Source organism: Hylaeus volcanicus, chromosome 8, assembly GCF_026283585.1.
Source record: "Hylaeus volcanicus isolate JK05 chromosome 8, UHH_iyHylVolc1.0_haploid, whole genome shotgun sequence".
In the NCBI taxonomy this organism is placed as follows: domain Eukaryota; kingdom Metazoa; phylum Arthropoda; class Insecta; order Hymenoptera; family Colletidae; genus Hylaeus; species Hylaeus volcanicus.
This window is the reverse complement of record NC_071983.1, coordinates 14,428,515-14,452,214: the sequence shown is the minus strand read 5'-3', so window position 1 is coordinate 14,452,214 and position 23,700 is coordinate 14,428,515. Positions and strand designations below refer to the sequence as shown.

Here is a 23,700-nt window from a genome sequence, read left to right as displayed (position 1 = left end):
CATACTAATCACTTATCTTGACAATTAAAAATATATTGTTTTTTATTGTGGATAATAGAGGCAGTCTTTGATTGACTTAAACTTTAACATCACATTTCATTTTAAATAATACACATTTGCACATATCTTTCATCATTTATTTGTTCAATTTTACTGTACATGCATCAGATAAAAGTTTGACTGTAACCAATGATTTTATTGCTGTGACATTTTCTTGTAACTGTTAACGAAAAAAGCAGTAACCTCTGTTACAAATATAATACTCACGCGGAGATTAATTTTAGATGGAATTTCGTTTCGCTGCATGTTGTGAGATAGCATGATACTTTACAGGGATTATTACATAATTATGATGATTATTATTATTCCGAGAGTGCTGTTTAGCATAATTTTTCGTTTTTTGAATAGACTAAATGTCTATTAAGGTATCTCACGAACGTCTATTTTTCTTATTTGTTACATATTTATTTGGATTTAAAGTCACCGAAATTTTGCTGTAACACGAACAAGAGTCTGTTACACCGACATCTTAATGAACTGGAGCTCAGAACGTAACAATATAGTGAACGTAACAATTCACAACATGTAAGTCTGTGCTCACTCACTTCCTCCTAATAACATATTTTTAATTATTGCACTCGCACATACACACTGCACTTAGACAACACATGTGTAGGTTCAGCTTTTATTACCGTACGAAGTACATAATTAAATACCGTACGCCATGTTCGAAAACAGTTCTCTATTTATATACATTTAGTTTTACCTAGTATATTATTCATTTGCAAAAATCTTACGTATATTTATTTTTAGTAAAGAAAAAAAAACAGTAGTAAATAAACGCGTAGAATAAATTACAGTAATGACCGGATAATTGAAGTGAGTATCTTTCCTCGAACGATTAAAACGAAATTTTCTCGATCATTGTTTACAGTTATTAAGCCTAAGTGAGATCCAAGTCCAAACTCTATTAAAAATTAACGTTTTATTTTTGTCGTTGTGTTTTTATAAGATTATTGCCTACAATATATTATTTAGTCCAAAATAAAAGAAAGATTCTAAGACTCTAGTTCCCTTTCAATTGTCCAGATATTACTGTTGATGATACAATTACGTAGGAATGCACAAATTGTGTATTATTTTAACCAATTATTTGTTATTATTATTTTAACTAATTATTATTGCATATTCAAATTGATATTATAAAACCGATTACAAAATTTAGTTTTCTTTCTATTCCTAATTAATTTTTTTGAAGAACTGTCTTCTAACACACGTGGTATAAATACATAATCACTCGATTTATATCATTAACAGAGAATCAAAAGATGCATTGGCATGTGTTCTAGCTTGCATTGATGTTGCCTGAGAGAAGTCCTCTATTATCACTTTCCTATGCTACTGCAAAAAAAATCTCATAGATTAGATGCATACGAATTAACGATATACAACGGTTGAATTTAAAATTATATTAGCTGTACTTACTATTAATGAATTAATAACACGAAAATGTAGGCACGAATAAAACTTAGAGTAAGATGCATACTAATTAGAAACTTATTTTTATTTTTGAGGTATTACAGCTTTTGTTTAAATAATAGATTATATTCGAAAAACTGTTCACCTGTCTTCTCAAGTAAATAATTCTGAGTTTTAATATAGCGAATAAAGTCTTCTATAATGGTGTATATATAAACATCTTGCATAATAAGATAATTGACATAAAAACGCGAATTACTTTTTTTATATCAACTTGAAAGTTTTAGATTATGCCTTTGAAGAAATAGTATCTAACATAATATGTTATACGTGGCAAGGGCGAATTTTGTATTACACAAATTTTGCAAATTGTCCAAAAGCTATCGTAACACAATCTCTTTAAATAGTTAGATTTGCAGTTGTTATATACGATTTTGTTAGATACACAATAAGCTGCTTTCAAGTGAAATTTATTTTTACTTTATTTTTAGTATTATAAAGACTGACCTTAGAAAATACTATCTCTAAACAGCAGCCTATAACTTTGTACTCTTCCTTAATTTCAGTCTATATATTACTATATTCAAACCTAAAATGTGAATTGAAGAATTACTTAAATTAGCTGGAGCTAGGAGGAGATAGGATTTATTAAGTAATAAGCTGCATATACATTATATAACGTAATATGTTATACAACAAAGTTATGGAACTTTGAGTGAGAAAAAAGAGAAACAATATGCTATAAGACATTGTATGTTAAATATAATTTGGAATATCGCATAGCAAATTATATGTTATCTATCAAGTGTTGATAAAGATCAAAGATAGTTAGAAAACATTGTTATAAATATAACATGTTACTAGTTAGTCCAAGTCAATATTATATTATAACCATATATTCCAAATATAAAATATACACATAATATGCTGCACTTTCCTACTACAGTAGTATACTACATTAAAGAGTAAAATATTACAGTAGGCTGAAATCGACAAAGTTGATTATATATAATTATTATAATATTAATAATAAAATGTATTATATTTATATTTTGTTATATAATGTAAATCCAAATTTACGTGTTACGTTTTGATATATCATTTATTAGCAAACAATACTTATTGTTTTCAGATAATACATCCTTGTCGCTTCAATAAGCCAATCTTTCTGAAATACCATTGCACTGATGATGATGAGACAGGAGACTAATCAATTTTTAATTTTTCACGTTCGTAGGACGCTGTGATAAACGAGTTGAAGAACAAAACAAGATTGGTTCAAGAGAAGAAGCTGTTGCAGCAAGATGAGGTTTACAATGGTGCTCTGGAGGACATTCTTCTTGGGCTCAGGTCGGAACCCTATCGACGAGCAGATGCGGTTAGGCGTAGTCAACGCAGACGTATCGATAATCACAGACTATCTCGCACTGCCGAGGAATTGGAGCTCTAAGTAGTTTTCAAATTTATTTTGAAAAAAAAAAAAAAAACATGACATTTTTCTAAGGGGGAAATTTTAATTAGACTTATCTGTCGATTCCATGTCAGGTAACCCTTTCATGTGCAGAAAATGTTGTGTTCATTGTGACAGTTACCCCTCTATACCTCTATTTGTGGATAAACGATATAATAAATTAATGGTAAACACTAATAATGGGATCCATCCTGGATTGACAAATTGTAACTAAATATTGTTATAAACAAATTGCTTGATGACCATATTTATTATTTTTTCGAAAATATAATACGTGTGCGTGACTTAAGATTCACAAGGTGTTGTAGAGGGCTAAAATGTAACAAAATAAACAAACAGTGAATTATACATATACATCTTGTTCATTAACGAAATAGCATCGACATAGCTATTACTTTGTTATAATTATCTAAACAGAACATTACTTTTAACTAGCAAACATGAAAGAGTTACTTGTACCTGTACATTTTTGAAGAGGTTTTACCAACACTAAGTGTAGCGTCGGTAGACGCGGCATGCTGGAGCGGAATTTTCGAATTTAATATTCTTACGCACATAAGTCACTTATGCGGTGCTATAAATTCGCCAATAGCTAAAGAATTCTAAATGCAAAAGGTGGACTGTCTCAGTGACATTTCTAGTGACAACGTTAAGGAAGCGTCAACGTTCTACGAATTGTTTAATGTGTTTTCTCTTTGTTGTACAAAGCGGTAGTAGAAATCAAACTTAAGGACGCATATTATAAAAAAAAAAAGAATTGTATAATTATTTTTGCATCGTTTTCCATAATTAATATCTTTAAGTAATTAGACTCGGAAATTGTTTCCATTTAATTATTGTTGATTGTTATACACGCTTGAGATATTTATAATTTTTTAATTTAATTGATATAAGTTGATCGTTTGTTTGTGAGAGTTTCTAGGAAGAGGAGAAATAAAAAAATATAGGAGTTTCGAAAGTTAGTGTATAATATAAATCATAGATGGTACGAAAATAATTTTTGAAACGAAATTCAAGCGTTAATCGAAATGTTTACCAAACAACTTCTGACCAGTTACAGGTACTAACTAAATCATAACATTCCATGGATGTAAGGAACCAAAACACCTCATACATTTTTCAAACGAACAGAATAGCTATTTTGCACAGAAAGTGTGTTTATATGGAAAGTATGAAAGTTTCAGAAATGCAAATTCTGCAACATATTTATCTCTAAGTATGAAAGTCAATTCTCTCTGTGAATCTCTACTTAAAAATTAAATCTATAATTAAGTAGCAAACGAGCACAAAAACAGATATTTCGAGACATTTTTTTGAAAAATTTCTTATTTTTTAACACGTAACACATAGAGTTAGCACAACTTGGTACATTCCGTCAGGACCTCAAAATACGCTCAATATAACAATAAATGCACACTAGAATTTAGCACAGTCGTTTCTACTATAACGCATACAACGCAATATTTCAGCTACATTTTATACAGAAGGTGTAGAATAGGATAGAGTAAAATAGAAATATAAGAATAGAATGTAAAGATTAAGTCCAAAAGAATCCAGTTTAAATTTGTATATGTTTTACAACATACGTGAAAATGACTGAAGTAAAGAAGAAATACATAATAATATAATACAATACTATGATACATATTCGTATCATGAATTCACGACAATAGAAAACAGATGTTCTTTGACATCCTGAATTCTTGATTACATATGGATTCCATAATGAAACCATGCGTTATAGTTAGGTCGACAGGAATATCAGTCTTTTGCATTGTCTATTGCCGTGTAATACAAACAGTATAAATATACCATAAAATGATTAGTTATGCGATTCATCTTTCGAAGTGATTTTGAAGGGTAATGCAAAGCGAAGTTTTGGTAAGATTACGCATACATTTTTTATATGCATTTTTCTGGGTGATTACATATCCCAAGTTTTTGGAAAATAATAAAATTATATTTTCACTTTTGTACGTTTTTGATATTGTACGGGATGATGCACCTAATGTTATCGCCTTCAAAATCTCCGTTCTTCTTGCTAGTACAAAAAAGTGTCCAATATTATGCTTTCACTATTTTGTCATCGATGCTGTACTCTAGCTGACATCAAAACAAATTCAATGGCTTATGACAGTATGAACTACAAATGACCTTGGAAATAAAAATTGTCAGAACGTTATTTTTTTAAATAGATACTTTGGAACTAATGTTTTCCTTCGATATTTGTTCGCATTGTTCGAAGAAATGGAAGCATCTTGATGTGATAACGATATTTGCGTCACTCTGTATTAATATACAATAACAAAAGATTGTAAATATTACTGTAATATATCAAATGCGCTAGTAGTTATAAAAAAAAAAATATGTAATTACTACTAACTGTAGACGAATTGCCAATGTGATGTTTAGATAAGTATAACATCTATGTGTTATAAATATTACGTAAATAATATTGTTCGTTACGGAACTGCGAAGAAATACACAATTTCAATCAATTGCAAGAAAAAAATTTCACGTATCTTATGTATTTTTTGCGAAAGTGTAAATATTGTGCATTTCATTAAGTAAGTTATGCGAAATAGGCATGTGCTTTACTTTGTATAAAAGTTTATTACAAATAAAAGTGATACCAATGTACCATATAGATACGCATGTATATACATATAAATTCATTGATATACTTTTGTACGTATTTACGTGCCATTTTATTTAGTTAATGCTTCGCAGAACTAATTTCTTAACGAATATTATATTTTCAATAAAACAAGTTTCGTAATTAAAAAGGGGCAATTATGGACTAAAACAACCATTTTCTAAAGTTTTATTTATTGTTTATGTGAATAGATTACATTATTACAATATTTCATGTAAAATATGTTTATATACAAAATACTATATACAATATACAAAAGGCACAATATATCTACATTCTTTAGATCATGTATAGCAAAATGCAAATGAAGTATAATTTAGATATACAAATGACTATCGCTAACAGACATTAAGTTCTATTGTTTTATACATATATATTGCGAAATGGAAATGGTAAAAGACTTCGAAATCGTATAAGAATTCCGTAGAAAACATCTTCATGTAAAAGACATCTGAAAATTATATACGAATAATTCGTATCACCGTGTGTAGCTTAAAAATCTGCTCGCTTCATTTTATAAAAATTCTACGGCATTAATACGAACTTACAAGAAAATATTTGTCAACGACAGAAATTAGTACAAATATTGTTCGTTGCTATTAACTTATTTAAGATTCATTATTATATACTTTATAAATATTTGACTTAACATGATTAATGACTGACTTGTTGGCAGGCTGCAAAACGTGGAGTAGCATTAAAATATTTTAATTTAAAAAGTTATTTTTTTGTATGATTTTAGAGATAGATTTGGGAGAATAAAGACAGAATGGAAATAAGACGTAAATTGTAAACCAAATCCATTTCTCGATTGTAAAATCGAAATTAGTAAATGTATCATCAAAAAAGTTTAAGTAATCATTTAATTGTAATAATTTTACGCATTTACAGTAAATTACACACAGTGCTACCCCCTAGCTTTTGTTCGTTGTAATTGCAATTTGTCTTTTTAACTTAAATGCTCTCATGATCGTAGTAAGATCGTAATAAGACAATCGATCGTTTTACAAATGTCCGTCTCTCATGATTTGAGAATGTAGGTATGCATATAAAAGTACCTAATGCAAGTATAATACAAATCATAATAAAATCGTTTTAAACGTATGTATATATATATATTTATATATAAAACACTGATGTATCATTGTCAACGATATCATAATCATAGAATATATCAATTCCGCTTTCTTTCTTTTTATTTCACGTAGATTGAAATGTATAAAATCGATTAGATTGAACAGATTCAAATAATTTCAACGCCTTTAAAAATATAAAAATCACCGTCTCTTTAATTTTCGCGACATACTATCACAAAGTTACTATGCCTTCATAGTCCACACTACGATAAAACGTTCGAATATGTTGCGTGTTACGATTTACGGTATTTTATTACTTGTTTACTTTTCAATTAATCCACAACAGCACGATACACGGTGCAATGTACATTGGTGTATGACAAAATTTAATAACAGTTTCCTTTGTCCCAAAGAAACTTCTAGTGTAACATGTCTGCAATACTTTCTCTGAACTGATTCCAAAAAATATGTTTAAATCTTTACAAAAAAAGTTATATCTTTTAGAGAAACATCTAACGAGAAGGGAACTGAAAGTAAAACGTGCTATTTAAGAAACATACTCCTTTCGAACGTGGATAGTAATTCGCTTACAAAATAAATCGAATTATAAGAATTTATTATTGACCGAGTGAAATTTCTAGAGATTTTTAATTTACATTATGCTTTGATGTCATTGTACTACTGTAGTATGAAGAAGTAGTACTTCTGAATGTTGACTATTGTCCAACACTTAGAATACCGAAATCTTGATCTTTAATTTCATTTACCTCGAAAACGAGTAACCATTTACGTCTAAACGAAGCGTGTTTCTCAAACAGGACATCAAGACCTACAGTTAGAGGTATGCCTGATTAAATAAGCGTGTTCCTACTTCTGGTTCTCTCTATATAAGTACCATGAAAGTTTTGCATAAATTCAAGATATTTTTTACATACACATTCTATCTACGTGGACTCCCAAGGTTGCTGGTCTATCAAGAGTATATTTTCCTTTAAAATATTTCTATAAAAATTCCGAATGTTACTCTTGATGAGTACTGGTAGTAGAGGCCTTTAAATCCGGATTACGTATCCGGATACGTGGACATTACAATTACTGTGAACCGAATACACGTGTATTATCATTAATCCGATAATGATAATTTACCCAATTAAAACAACCTTTTACATATATATATTTTGTATATAACACCAAAGCATCATAATTATTTCTGGTACCATTGCTAATATACCAATTCAAATTATTCTTCGTTTCATTCTTTGATTTAGAAGTGCCAACAAATTAATTACACATGTTTTCGAAAATTTTCAAGAGGTTAACCTTATATTTTTCAGCGCATTTGCTAGTTTTTTGTGAATTTAATACAATAATGAATTTTGAGAACAAAATTATTAAAATAAATTAATCCTAAAATTAATAGTTAAATGGTCTGTTCAAAGGAGAATAAATTCAATAGTTTATTATTCAATGTTAAATTATAATATCTTAGGAAATATTAATTTTTGGATATTTTAATAGTTAGAAATTGACATTACAAAAAATATTACATAATCAGCTTGAAGGCTTTTCTAAACCAAAAGATTAAAAAGAAGATAATTTCAAATGTCTAGTAGTATCAGATATAATTAAAGTGGTCGAGGTATTCACATGGTATACTCCAAACCTGGACAATTTGAAATGAAAATAAGAACTATCTGAAATAATATTTCAGTCTTTTATTTTTCACAGCGTTATTATATTGACAAGTATTTCAAATAAATCTCAAAATAGCAAGTTCTTATTTCAAGTAAGCTTAAAAGTTACACAATGTTTATACAAAGAATAAATATTATTTGGTTTAATTAAATATTTACTCGTTGTTTGTAAATAGAGAGTTAATGATTATTTTTAATGATAAATTTTAACCTTATTTTTGGCCATACAATATGCTACCAAAGTTTTCATGAAAATCTATTGAACACCCTGTGTATTTGTGATTTATATAAATTATAATCACATCCTGTAATTGAAATTATAAATACGAATAATAAGCAATGAATATGCAAAATATCGATGAAGTATATTTGTTATGCTAATTTCTTTTCTTTGAATCATTATCATATCAACATTTTAATGACGCAAAAAGATTCGTAGTTTCATTTATTTGAAGATTTCAAAACACATTGGTTTATTTTGAAGAGGACTTAATTATCTCAAATACACAGAATTTTTATTTTCAAATTTTGTCATGAAATAAGATAACGTAATCACATTTAAAAAATTAAGTAACTGTGAAATAAGATAACATGTCTGAAGTAGTATTTCAGAAGTTTCGAGATTTGATACATACTTCGACAAAAAGTTACAAACAAATACTAGCAAATAATGTCATTATCGATAAATGAAAAAATTATTAAAACAAAAAATCGAATATATTAACTTTTTATGAGATATATTTGTAAAAATCGAATGAGGTAATATATTATCATTCAATGTCTTAAGAGGTTAACAATAATTTAAATACGATTTCGCGCAAGAATCGAAGTAAATTATGTTTAATTGTTAACGGGAAAGTAAACACAGTTACTAAAATAGAAAATATGTAATGTAATATATTTACATACTGTTCAAAAACATTTGATGCCAATATATTCAATTTTCCGTTATACACGTAACTAACAACAACATTATTTGTTAACATTTATTCGTAATTTTATATTACAGTGTCCCTATTCCATTACACAAAGTGTTGTTTTAATTGGATATTCAGGTAAAACTAGTTAAATCAACAGTATAATTGATAGATAATTTCTGTATAGCAGGACGTGTAAATTGTATAAAATTTTATATCGTTTACTTTTCAAGCAAATACTCCATTGGAGACGTTAATAGTGTACCTACATTATAAAAAATGTGGTATAATTTAAATACATTCTAAGAATATCAATTAAATCGAACCTGATTAACTTTATAGGAATGTAAAAATATCAGTTAAGAAAATACACCAATTGTCAAAGTTTCTCAATGTCTGTGCATGATATAAATCATGCAAAAATTTGAACTTTCTAACACTTTGTATTATTACACTATATCTAAAACTTCTTATATACAAACACAACAAAATATGATTTTTATTAATTTTGAAAATGACTGATTCAGAAAAAAATTAACATAAGTTGAATTTTTTACCTTTTTGTTTTTTAATGCACCGAGAAAGGGAAACAAAGATTTGATGTAATAAATGATCCAAACAGCAAACTGGAATAACTTACATGCACAAGTATGATTACATTTTTTTTTAAATATTTATAACATTACATGTTGTAAAAAGTATTTTTACTTAACACTCTTTGGTTTTATTGTATACATTATTACATAAAACCCTTGGTTATAGTAATGCCTGCAATTCTAATTCAAGACACAGTTTTTTAATGAAAGAAAATTTTGAAATGTATAATTTGCAGATGTAACCAAACCTTGTTGCTTAACACTTTACGATTGTTACAACCTGGTAGCTCTATTTTGATTATGCTAAATAATGCTGGCTGCCAAACATTTATAAAATATGAAAACAAAAATGTCTGTAAAAAAATATTTCCAGCTATTTAATATAGACCACACTTGCATAAAATTAAAGGATTAAACATAATTCTGGCAAATTGCTATTAGATACAAATTGAAAAACCAACTTTGTTTGAATCTTTGTATACAAGAAATAATAATACTGATTAACGTAAATTTTCTTAAAGAAATAGTAATATTGAAGTAAGGACCAGTTATCAAAATCAAAGTTTAGCAGAACAGGTATTACTTAATCGTTTAATACAAACTGAAATATTGGTTATTATGATGTTTTGTCATAAATTTTTGTATATAATTTATCGTATGAAATACTGGATGTTTATATCATAAACAAAACACGCGTGTACGTAGGAGAACAATATTTTACTGTTAAAATTATATTAATTTTAATTATAGCTGCTTACAAAATGTAATTTATTGTGAACTGAAAATAACAGAACATCAATTTAAAGGTACAAAAACGACGAATCGAAAACATAATGAACACGAAAGTACAAAATGTCATGTTATCATAGCGAAATATCGAAACCCTGTGTGCAATTCTGAACTCAAATTAAAGAAGAAAACAGTAACTAAAAATTTACATTTGTTGCACACAGCAATTTGAACACAAACTGGTTAGTTTCATTTGGTTTATATGGCATGGATCTAGTATTTGGTTTCCTTGTTACTTAATAATTCAATGTTAACAAAGATAATTAATCTTAAGTAGAAAATAAGTTACTCTTATGTTTGTGAAGACTGGTTACGTGACCAGCATTTTCATTACACATTTTAATATAAAAAAGAAGCGTTGGATTAAATATCTGTACAAAATAGAAAATCTTGGCTAAACTATTAGCAAACTGATCCTTTTTTATACAAATATGTAAAACCATTATTATGGACAATGTATAGAATACAAATTACTATGTACAATAGTGTCTAGTCTTCTTACAACTTTTTAATAGTTATAAAAAAGGATGGAAATGTCTTATAGATACGTATATTGTATACATACATGTACATACGAATAGTTGATATGTACATGTATACATACATATATGTACACAGTAAAAATTTTCAATGTATGTTTTCATTAGGCAGTTTCTACTACTTCGTATAAAACTATTATGAAAACGTTTAATTTATCGTTATAAACAGAAGTAATCACGTGATTTACATAGGTACACACACATTGGTATTGTCTTACCAGAACATTCTTCTCTAATCAATGTCCTAATACTTATTTCAACTACAATTTCACTTTACTATGTACCAAACACTAAATGTTGAATGCATACCTTCGGATCGGAAGTTGTTTGATTTTTTATGTACACTTATCATTATTGGAGCATCAGCGATTCCAAATTTCTATGCAAAATTGTATCTTTGACAGCATTGAACACAATTTTGATGTTTTCTGTATCCACGGCAGTAGTAAAGTGATGAAAAAGTGACTTTCTTGGGTCCCTTTTGACAGACACAAACATTTGCAATATAAAATTTTGCACATCCTTCATGGAATGCGAATCTCCCGTGAATTTTGGAAAGTACCAACGAACGTTTGTGTCTGGTGATCTCACTTTTTTGTCTAACAAATCAGTTTTATTTAAAAACAAAATGATAGACACTCCACCGAATATCATATTGTTAACTATCGTGTCAAATATGTTTCTCGATTCCTCTAATCGATTGGTTCTCCTGTAAATAAGGTATATCGTTTAATAATTCTATCGTTTTTTTATAGAAGAATGTCAATGCAATTGTAACACACCTGTCTTCTAACAACACTTGATCAAATTCAGATGATGACACAAGAAAAAGTATAGAAGTAACACAATCAAAACATTGATACCACTTCTGTCTCTGAGATCTCTGTCCACCAACATCGACAAACAAAAATGGGATATTATTAATTTGTATAACAAACTCTGAAATTCCTTTAGTAGCTTTCCTACAATGCAAAATATCTTGATGTGTAGGTACATAATCCTGCAAAAAATTAGTTAACATTTAAAAATGCAATATATATTTTTTAAATTCCTAAAAAATTATAGATAAATTGAACATTACCATTCTGGCAATCCTGTCAAGATTGTCCAAAAAATATTGAACTGAATCACTCTGGAATAAAAAATGTACTTTTAAAGTATAACATATAAAAGCATGTATAATACATAAAACAGTTATAAACAACTAAAGATAGTAACATTGTTTGCTCTATTTCAATGGAATTGAAATGACTAAGAGTATAAACAAATTGAATTTGTTGGTTTGAGAAAGTATTCTAAGTAATTTTTATTATGCTAAAAAGTGTGACTATTATTGACTATTTGTATAATAACTAATAACAATTAGTGTAAGCATAACACAAAACATATTATAACTAATAATATACATAAACAAATATCTTACTAATTGAAATTCTCTTCGTCTATCAAAGGCTTTTCTGATTGATGCATCTGTCCATAAGCTTTGCAAAGCTGGTACGTAATGGAGAAACAACCTAGCATCTAGTACCATAGTATTTTCGAATTTCAGTAATTGGTAACCAATATCATAATTTTTAGAGTTTTCCCAAGGAATATTTAATTTGTCACGAGCATCCACCAACACCTTCATTCCTTTAATTATGTTTTGATAAATTATATGTTGGTATTCTTTGATTAATTCAGGCTGAAAGGAAAAAGAATATGAATGATAAAAAATATGATATGTATAAATGATGCATAATTTTATATGTAAAAGGATTTACATATTTTTGACATTCTTATGTGTAGCCTACAACCTATTTCTTGTAATACAACACGTGTATTTAGAAATTAGAAGCATGATAAGTTGTAAAATAAATAAACTGATAGGAACATGTACATTTAACGATCTACACCATGAGTAGGGAACCTTTTACCATTATTATAAAGTTGGACACTTTATATACTGTCAATTTTATCAAAATTATAAAGAGATACTTACCAAAATATTAACTAATATCTTTTTAGAAATCTAGGAACAAAAGGATAATTTTTTAATTTGTTTTCTCCTTGTTTTATTTATGGATGAAACCAAAAAAAGGACAAGATGCCACCCATAGAACAGTGATTAAATAAATTAGAATGGTTAATTTTTTACCATTGTATTTATAATTTAGTAATACTAATAGATTTAGTATGAAAAGTAATATTACTGCATTTTGTCTTGGATTTGCTAGTTGGACTTATTAGTCAGATTTATCTGGCTTTACTGTTAGGTGTGACACTCTTATGTAATTATTTGAACAATCTTTTCAAACCAATTATGTACTAATGAACTATTGAGTAACTGAAGATTGTTTAAGGTTTATCCATGAGTTCATCTAACAATTCTAGAATGAAATGTAATCATAATGCTTTTTTTACTAAATGTATTATTTATTATGTAAAATGAGTATTTTATAATATGCAAGGAGCTGAGTCTGCAAGATATACATATTTTCACGTATTTTTTCATTAAAGTTATGTGCAGTATTCATAAAAAATAAACAAACAAATGTTAGTAAACATTGGTCTGGAACTCACCAGTTTACTATGGAGTAGTAAACTATTTGATGGCAATTTCTTTATTAGTTTCTCCTGTTAAAAAGTAAAAAAAAAGCCTAATACTCTTGAGCATAAACATATAAGCATCAATGAGAAAACAAGTCCAGGACTTGCTCCATTAAATCAACAGATTAAATACAAAAGGGGTCAGTCAGAGCTTATTCGTAAAAATGATTTGTTTCAAGTTTAGAACATAAACTTAAAACGGTTACAAAAATAATTGGTGTTTCATCGTAGTTATACTTAAATTTGATTCCCAAAATATGCAAGAATATGCAGGTTTCCCATCTCTGGTCCGTACCAAACTCTCTGTTGTAAATATTCCCTATAGATTACTTGTACATGCATGTTCCTATCACTTTACGTGTTTTATTCATATGTACTAACTTTAATGAGATTAAGTTGCAAATAAATCAATTAAGAATTATAGTTAAACGTTACTGCATCTTTACATAAATAGAAATGAGTAACAGGTAGCCGAACAACATTCGAAAGGTTTTAAATGAAAAATTACAAAGACAGTTCATCCGTACTTAAGACCTACTTTCTCATACACTCTTAAATCACATGTTTAAGTCAACCGTCTTCTCCGAGACAAGTACTTAAAATCGACAGCTACAATAACATTGACAGAACCTGCAAATTAAAATCAGAGTTCCCTACGCGTGAATGATTCATGGCATCGGCGTAAAATCATTCTCGAGCGTCCGTTAAGGTACGTCGACAGATCGTGTCGGGAACGAAACAATCACGTCCCAGAAATCGAGGATGTCCTACCTCGAATTTAATTCCGTGAATAATTCGCATCTGTTTAAGGAATGTCGACTTTCCGCTCTCGCCCGCCCCGAGGAGCAGCAGCTTGACCTGTCGTCGAAGAGCTTGACGATCCTTCTCCAGCATCCGATCGATCTCCTGACTTTTGTAACGCTGCTCGATCTCCTCGGGGCTGAACTTGAACCGCAGGCAACAAGTACACGACCACGTTAAGGACCCCGCCATCTTGCTACCCTGCTACCCTCCTCTTCCTTCCTTCCTTCCTTCCGTCTTTCCGTGTCAGGCCCGTCCTTCCGAAGAAATATATCCTTGATTGCCAAACACCAAACACGCATACACGCAGGACGCACGTACACACACGCGCGGACACCCGTCCACGAGCGTTCACGTACACGTAATGTAATGCACGTAACAGTAACAAAGGGACCAACCCCTTCCGTAAACAACCTGTTCGGCGATTGCACAGGATCGGCGCACGGTCGCGATTCAGAACCGCATTTCTCACCTAGGCGTAGCCGGGGAACACGACCGCTGAACCCAACGTTTAGCGCACACACGTCGTCGCTTTCGACTCGGTCAGAGAAACTCCACACCTACCGTTAATCGCGAGACTCACGCCGTTGGCTGCCCACGATCATCTCTGGTTCCTCGCGAATTGAACATGATTAAATAATCGTTCTAATTACCGAGGAAGAGAACTAACTCGCGCATCGTTCTCATCGAGCGATGAAACGATCCTCGTCTCGCGTTCCCGATGCAGAAAATTCTTCCTTCCTTCGGCTTTAACGGTCGATCCAATGTGTAAACCATACACCACCATACACCCGCGTTCCGAACACCTGTACTTTTCCGTGCCCGAAAGAGACAACACGCAAAGAGTTCACCTATGTCAAACTACATGATAATAATGCGGGGGAAGAAATATGCGAAACGGCAAACGGGAAAACGTACTCCCCACCACGACGGACATATTTGTTGTGAGATACTGGCGCACACATACAAGAATACACGCACACGCGAAACGGTCCCTGACACCGACCCGAAAGCGAACCTCTTGGTTCGACCGCGTGATCGGTTTTGCGCGCTGTCATTCGTTGAGAAGCCTTTCTTTTTTTCTTTATCCTTGTCGATACTGCAACGACCGCGACGACGGAACCTCTTGAACATCGTGCGTCGATGATTATATGGTTCGGTTACATGGTGGGGAGAAACCACTGGACTTTATTAATACTAGAGACCTGAAGAGCCTGCCGAGAGAGAGAGAGAGAGAGAGAGAGAGAGAGAGAGAGAGAGAGAGAGTAAATTGGTGGGCAGCTTCGTACTCGTTGTACAGTCCCTCCTAGAAGTGAAGTAATGCAAGTGATAGGAGATAGTGCAGTCGGATGCTCGGCTCGAATAATCGGGTCGGCGCGAGTACTCGAAACAAACGAGCTGCTCGATTCGAAACCGAGTCGTTTAGTTCGAAAACGAACACAAATTGATCAAGAATAATTGACTAATATCAAGTTTTTTAAATAAATAAAAATACAAAAAAATGTGGCGCCATCTTTCTGCGTACTACCCAAGTTTGTCATGAAATAGTTCCCAACTCATGCCACTAGATGATGCCACATTTTTCCGGTATTTTTGATTTATTAAAAAACTAGGGATTAGACATTTATTAGTATTTTAATCGACAATTATTAGTTGAATTATGATAATTATGATGTAAAATTACATTTATATGCAGAGGAAAGTAGAGAATTTATGTTTTGAATTATTTCATGTCTGTGCCTACATCTAGCGGTGCGGTGAGGAAACTATTTCGCGACAAACTTAGGGGATTCCCCGAGAGATGGCGCCACATTTTGTTTTTTATTTATTTAAAAGACTTGATATTAGTCAATTATTTGTATACAAAGTAACAATTAGAAGTTGAATTATGATAACTATAATGTAAAGTTATATTTATATGCAGAGAAAAGCAGAGAATTTATTGTTTTAATAATTTCATGTCTGTTGCGACATCTAGCAATGCGAGTTGGGAACTATTTCACGACAAACTTGGGCGGTTCGTTGAGAGATGGCGCCAAATTGTCGGTATTTCTATTTATTTAAACAATTTCATATCAGTCAATTATTATTTTACAAATCAACAATTAGAAGTTGAATTATGATAATTACAATGCAAAATTATATGAATATATAAAAGTAAGAGATGTGAATATATGTGAAAAATTAGTTCTCTTATATATGAAGATATATGAGTGCTATGAATTTAATGACTAATAAAGGATAATTATTAACAATTATAGTGCTGCTCATTCCTCTGGAGTAATTACCTAATTACACATCCCATTCGTTGTTTTAAAAGGCTGGTTTATTAGTGTAATATGAATGTGAGGTCGGAAAACTAGTAATTTGTTTTGTTGTGAAAATCTTATTTTGTACATAAACGAATAACAAGTTTTCGTTTATACATGTATGAATTATTTAGTTAATAACAAAGAAAATACAAAATATAATTTGAAAGCACAGTCGTGTTGCATCGATTTTAGTCATATCGATATAAAATAGACGCTGTCGTTTCGAGATATCGATTGGTCGTCTTCAGTCGCCATAAGATAAATAATATGGCGTCATTTTAGTATTTTGTTTTATAGACAACATTAATTGTAAATATCTGTAGAACGTGTGAAGCAAAAGGTAGTGTAAACAAGAATTTTAAAATGAAGAAGTCTCCGTTAAGTACGCCAAGTAGCAGCAGGGCAAAGCAAAACTATAATTGGAAATTACACGACCGTAAAAACAGGACAGGTTATAACTATATTAAAAGTGATAATTATCAGTGTAATTCGTCAAATGAGAGTCAAGCAAATTCTGGAAACGATTTTATTCCTTTGGGCATCAGTACACCAGATTCTAAGGGGCAGAGTGGTAATTGGTATGGTTGTGGAGGTAATCGTAGTCATCGTAATTCAGGTAGCAGTGGACTTAACCATTACAGGAACAACTATCATGCAACCCCAAAATCAAATTTCAATAATTCGTACTCTCCTTATAAGCACACTGGTAAACAATTTTACGGTCAAAAAAAGGTAATTGTAAATAGAATTTGCTGTAGTTTATTCTTATCCTTAGCTTCGCTATGTTGTCTTAATGGGCGATGTCGAATGTGTTTCTTCATATCTAGGGTTACCAAAAGGATGCGCGCAAACAGATTGACATATCGAGATACATAGATGTGAAATCTTTTTTGGAAGATCCTTGGGCAGAGTTAATACAAAACTTAAATAAATCGGAAGAAACAAATGGGGGAAAGTTACTTAAAGTTAAACAGTCTCTTTCACCACAATCCATTTACAGAAATTCTGAAGCAGATTCTGAAAATAAATCTGTAACAGATGCGGACGATTCTCTTTTTAGTCAAGAATCCAAACATGAATCTTCCTTAGATGTAACATTGGGGTTGGATGATACAAATGTTAGCGATACATCTCGAACAGAAAGCTCAATAAATTCAAAACTTGGTAATGTAAGGTTCAGTCAAGAGTCACAGAACGAAAGCTTTTGCAGTAATAATGACAGTGCTTGCAATGATAGTTACGAGGAAAGTACTATTCATCAGTTCTGTGGTTCAGAGGCGGACTTGATTCAAGATCTTATATAACAGTGACAAAGATCTAAGTGCACTGTTTAGAAACATAATTAGTTCCCAGTACAGTGCGCCAGTATGTTATACATTGTACATACAGACTTTCAACTGTAGATAGGTATTGCGAAAGCCATTAAATGTTTACTTAAGGCTTTTGGAGTAAAATTCTAGCATATAGATGAAAAAAGTGACAAAGTTTTTAGCAGTGCAGTTTTCCTTTACAAAGGTAGCTCTACTGCAGAAGCATATCCGATACATATGCAAGATACAATGTATTAAAATTATCTTTCAAATTATATTTTCACAACAAGGCTGTGAAAGAAATGAATGTAGTTTGCATGAAAGGAGTTGTATATGTGCAATTCATTGATACGTACTTAGTACATTGATGAGTACTAAGAGAAGTATGTACGTCAAAGTATGAGGGAACAGTAAACACCAATTTCTCACCACTAGACTAAGTGTTCCAAACCTAGATTAAATGCTGTAGGTTGAATAAAATTTAAATTTGCTTAATCCAAGTCTATAGTAATTGTGTAAGACAAGATTTATAGTCATTGTTGAATGCCCATTATTAATTTTAGTCCCTTAATCTATATGTCTATATGTATACTCCTTACCACACAACATAGAAATATATGGAAAATTAACGAATATGTATTAATATTGTGTCACGTATATAGATAAGTATGTTACATCATATATGAATAATTAAGTAATTATTAATCAAGTGCAAATATACGTGACTTTAATTTCAAGTTTGAGTTAAAGGGTTACACCACCTTTGTCAGTATCAAAACAGAGAGTATTGTCATGAATTGTAGGTAAGAATTATATATATTCGACTAATATGAATTTTATTTTTACGAATAAAGTGTATATTCAGCTTTTGAAAAGTTTTTTTTATGTTCACTTGCTTAATCAGTATTTGAAAATAAAAAATGAAGCAATGTTATTCTTCGAGTAATCCCTATCATATGACATATGGAATATTTAAAATTACAAAAATTGTAGAATTTTTGCCACCGCAAAGGAAGTGGGCTGTTTTCACGAGGTATATTTTTAATAAATTTCGTAAATTATTTGCATAACAAAAATTATATGTCATAGAGTAGGCAATGTTATTTAGAATATTGTGCCAATTTCATTAAAACTAAAATATCAGAATTTGAGTTACTCAATATTTTGTTTCACTCTAAAGGTGGCATATCTCTTTAACTGTATGAATAGCAATACTTATTTTTACGTAAATTTTATGTTATTTAAATACTAATTAGTACTTGATTTTCATTCAAATTTTTTAAGTAGTAGTATCACTTAAAACAACAAATTCATGGAAAATAATACCTTTGTAAAATTAAAATAGCAGATTAGTACACACTAGATTTGTATAATTGTTATCTTAGAAACAATACAGTAAGAGTTACTTGTTTCCAGTCTTTACACATTTTTACAGAAATTTAGCAAACAATGGATTGTAGAGTGTGATAAAAGTGTCCTACATGTTCGATTAACATGCTAACTTAATGTACAAATGATGATCTGGTACAAAAATTTATATAATTTAAGAAATTTAAATTTCTTTTTAAGTTATAATTTTACATATTCATGTAAAGCATGTTATTCATGTCTAAAACAGCAATTGTATAAACAATGTGTACAAGATGATATTGTATGTAAATATACATAAATTACAATAATATTCATTTTAATATTTGGTACATGAAAGTTATTTAACCTGAAAAATCATGTTGCAGTCTATCGCCCTGTCCTTGTCTCTCCTTCTGTTGTATCTCCCTCTCTATCACAGCATCATTGGAGAGACAAGTATCTATCTATCCTTGTCTGGTTTGGCTCTGGTTCCTGCGCACCCTTAAAAGGTTAAATAAAGCTAAAAAAAAACGATGCAATTTCTCGATAAATTTGAATGCTTCGTTTCCCAGGGCACTGGCTGATGGTTGTAGATTTTGAAAGTAAGCATGTCATGGATATAAATGATAATAACGAGATTAATATTTATAAATATATTTATATTTTTTTTAATTTTTCTTTAATTGCCATAAATCAAATAATTACAATATGCAAGACAGAATTTATTGGGTAAAAAGAGTGATTTCGCCGGAGCTATTTAGAAGAGAAAAATGAATTACAAATATTTAAGAGTGAATAGATTTCTGCCTTCTGATGTGTTGATATACGCTCCACTGGAGTAATGTTCATGTAATATTCTCTCTTTACGTACATCGTTCGTTCTATATTAATAATTCATTGTCCACATGCGTATAGGACCGGATATGTTTTCAGATTAAAAGTTTTCAAATAATGCAAAATGTTACTTTTCATCGGTCTTTGAAACAAAGTAAATTAATTTTAATTTATTTACTCGTTATAGTTTGGTAAAATCAACCTGATCAAATGCAAGCTGAAGAATGTGTTTCAACAAGCATTGCAAATAATACTGATTTTGTACAGATGTACATAAAATGTCTAACCATAAATAAATATTAGTTTTATTCGTTATCTATTTCCTGAGTAAAATTTTGCACAGTTTAATTCTTTAAAATAAACTCCAATTCTTCCAATGTAAGAAATTGCTTTGACGAGTAGTTCTCAAGAAAGATTGCTTTTTCGTTTGCGATTTCGTAGATCATCGTTGTACGCATTAACTATCCCATATATCATACAGTTTCTATTCCTACGCTTTTCCTCTAATTAATTTTCCACGTGAATTTGCAAAATATCTGATAGAAAATTTGGGCAACTCTGTACGAGTATCGTTGATTAAATAATGGGTCGATACAGCACTGATCTGTCTCGGATCAACATGATTAGAATTTTAATCTTAGTACACGTATATATGTATAATGTATATATACAGAAATTCTACAGCCACTTTAATACATGTCACTCTCACGTTTCTTTGCAAAAATTGCACGATTACATTTTTCTTAACACTGGATCCTTTCTATGAGAATACGAATTCGTCTTTACATATTTGGTCTCTTTATTAAAGCTATGATTATTTAAACATTGCAGCTAAAATTTGTCTTGATTCGTTACAAGTCTCATGCTGCTATCTATTTTTTTTATCCAAGAATCGTGTTCTCGTTATTTACATTTGGCGAATGTTTGAAGGTAACCGTTTATTTGTAGATTTTACAATGCATGCTTTCGTTGTATAAGTTTTAGACATGTTGTGCGCGAGATATTTAAGTTAATTTGTACAATTAAAGATGGATACAAAATACATACATCGATGATTGTTTACTTTTGACTCGAATTTTAAGCGATAATAATTACGAATGAGTATCTTTCTTTTTATACGAGTCGATACCAATTGTTTATAAATATCAGTGTTATTGTTTTAAAATATAAGTTGAAGCGTCATAGTATTGATTATTTTTTACTTATGAGAATAAAAAACTAATTCAATATATATTAAATATAATAATAATAATAATAATAATAATAATAATAATAAAATATAATTAACGTAATCAATGTAATATCTACTAGTTGTATCTCGGTTTTATTTTAAATGGTGACTGATTAAACAATGCTTAACCCTTTGATTGCGGGACGATTTTTGCAAGAAATTCTAAGAGTCGTAGAGATGTGAATTTTACAAAAAATATCAGCTTCTAGGGAATGATAAGACGTATCTTTTTGCTATTTATAGTTTATCCATAGAATGTTTAGTTTCAAAAATAAAAATTAAGAACTTAAAAAACCTTTTTCTTGAGATCTCGAAGTGGTCTGATGTTGCAGTTGTCTTAAAGAAAAAAAAACTAGTCAAACTATCGAATTTAAAAAAAATATCACCTTATAGAGAATAGCAAAAGAAAACTTTTTTATATTTACAGTTTATTCATCCGATGTTTAGTCACAGAGATAAAAATTGAAAACTTAGAAGACCTTTTACCTGAAATTCATTTTTTTCCAACAAACTTCTAACTTCTCAATTTTTATTTTCGAAACTGACCGTCCTATGGATAAACTGTAAATATAAAAAAGTTTCGTCTCATCATCCCCTGTAAGTTGATATTTTTTTTAAATTGACTTAACGATTACAAACATTTCTCTGAGCCCATTTCTCGAGGGACTATATGTACGCCCTTCGCGGTCAAAGGGTTAATAGCTAACTATCGATTGCGTCAGCAAAATATCATTCAAATTCATGCACATAATACCAACAACATTAAGTTCATCGAAGTATGAATTAAAATCGCAATCACTTTAACGATTTAACACCGTATAACGTATTAGTATTTGCCAAAATCTTCTTCAAAATACGAAATTCAAATCACGGTACGTCGTTGCCTCATCTCGATTCGTTGTATTAATGAATTAATCAAGGCGATTAATTGAACAGAGTTCTTGGCTTGTTGGCAAATAGATTTCAGCATGAGCCTTGCATTACTATACAGGATGTCCCACTAAAATGAAGTAACCTCAATATCTCCTCTAATGCTGTTGTTTACAAAAATCGTTTGGTTTCAAGAAGGACAGTATACATATATTCATTTATAAAGAAACAATCTTCACTACAGTGGGCGTAGAATGTATTCGTACAGCGATCAATTTCCCAAAAAACTTTTGTGTGAAATTGTAGTTTCTTAACTTCTTTTTTTATAATCAATGATATTTTACATATTCTCGAAAGTCTCTAAGATAGATATAGTCCGAACAACATTTACTAGTTAATATAATTCGTGAAATTAACAAAAAAATGTGAAAAGTGGGTAAAAGTATAGAAGCAATAAGTATTTGTACGATTCTTATGACGAACCATTTACAGCAGAGTTTGTAACGTAAACACATTAGTTTATTGATCCGTGCGAATTAGAAAACATCAAATTTCCAGTAAAGTACTTTTAAACAGTTGTGCGAATACTTATTGCTTCAATATTTCTATCGATTAATTGGTTTTTTCTTGTTAATTTCGCAACTTACATAAATAGCTATTCTTTTTTTGTAATCTATCTATTCTAGAGGTTTCCGAGAATATGTAGAATGTCATTGTTTATAAAAAATAAGTTAATAAATTACAATTTTACACAGTTTTTTTTTGGAAATTGATCGGTGTACGAATACCTTCTACACCCACTGTATGTGTTCTTCTTGAAATCATATAAAGTTCATAAGTAACAGTTCATCGCGCTATTCGAATTAAGTGTATTAATCCTTTGCAGTCCGACATCGAGCGAGGCTCGACAAAAATGAAATAAAAAAATACGGACTACACGTGGCTAAGGTGACCTGACTCTAGTGGAACACTTTGTACAATAATACAGCACACGTTCAAGCGTCTTCCGCAGAGATTCGATATTTCTGTACAATTGGGAATAAAAATAATATTATCGCATATTATTTTATCGATTAAATCTTTCACTACGGTTTGCGTACGAGTATAGCGTATACTTGTAGATACATACATATATGTATATAAGTCTTCATTGACCATTACTCTCTACAAAAATTTTATACATGTC

At 30.2% G+C, this 23,700-nt stretch overlaps 3 protein-coding genes across 6 annotated transcripts in view; 2 read left to right on the top strand and 1 right to left on the bottom strand.

Moving 5' to 3' along the window:
- LOC128881667 (formin-like protein) overlaps positions 1 to 3,298 on the top strand; it is a 63,382-nt gene extending 60,084 nt beyond the window's left edge. For 2 of the 3 annotated variants that reach the window (XM_054132957.1, XM_054132956.1), the window contains exon 17: positions 2,717 to 3,298. In XM_054132957.1, the coding sequence (XP_053988932.1) occupies positions 2,717 to 2,929 (213 nt within the window). In that variant the 3' untranslated portion in view covers positions 2,930 to 3,298. Of the gene's footprint in view, positions 1 to 480; positions 586 to 2,716 lie in introns of all 3 variants that reach the window. The other variant, XM_054132958.1, reaches the window with a different exon arrangement.
- Positions 3,299 to 3,814: 516 nt separating this feature from the next.
- Positions 3,815 to 15,829, bottom strand: LOC128881668 (guanine nucleotide-binding protein subunit alpha homolog). Of its 2 annotated transcripts, none has more exons than XM_054132959.1 (6): positions 15,172 to 15,829; positions 14,578 to 14,864; positions 12,641 to 12,901; positions 12,299 to 12,349; positions 12,000 to 12,217; positions 3,815 to 11,926 (listed from the first exon to the last, which is right to left on the bottom strand). In XM_054132959.1, exons 2-6 carry the CDS (start codon positions 14,797 to 14,799, stop codon positions 11,569 to 11,571), a joined length of 1,110 nt encoding a protein of 369 aa, XP_053988934.1. In that variant the 5' UTR covers positions 14,800 to 14,864; positions 15,172 to 15,829; the 3' UTR covers positions 3,815 to 11,568. The 2 variants fall into 2 exon arrangements, with proteins under 2 accessions (XP_053988934.1, XP_053988935.1); XM_054132960.1 differs by having other exon boundaries at positions 15,261 to 15,829.
- A 1,340-nt stretch (positions 15,830 to 17,169) lies between these two features.
- On the top strand, positions 17,170 to 19,927 carry LOC128880617 (uncharacterized). Its single transcript, XM_054130888.1, has 2 exons — positions 17,170 to 17,651; positions 17,747 to 19,927. Exons 1-2 carry the CDS (start codon positions 17,283 to 17,285, stop codon positions 18,221 to 18,223), a joined length of 846 nt encoding a protein of 281 aa, XP_053986863.1. The 5' UTR covers positions 17,170 to 17,282; the 3' UTR covers positions 18,224 to 19,927.
- Positions 19,928 to 23,700: the final 3,773 nt, after the last annotated feature.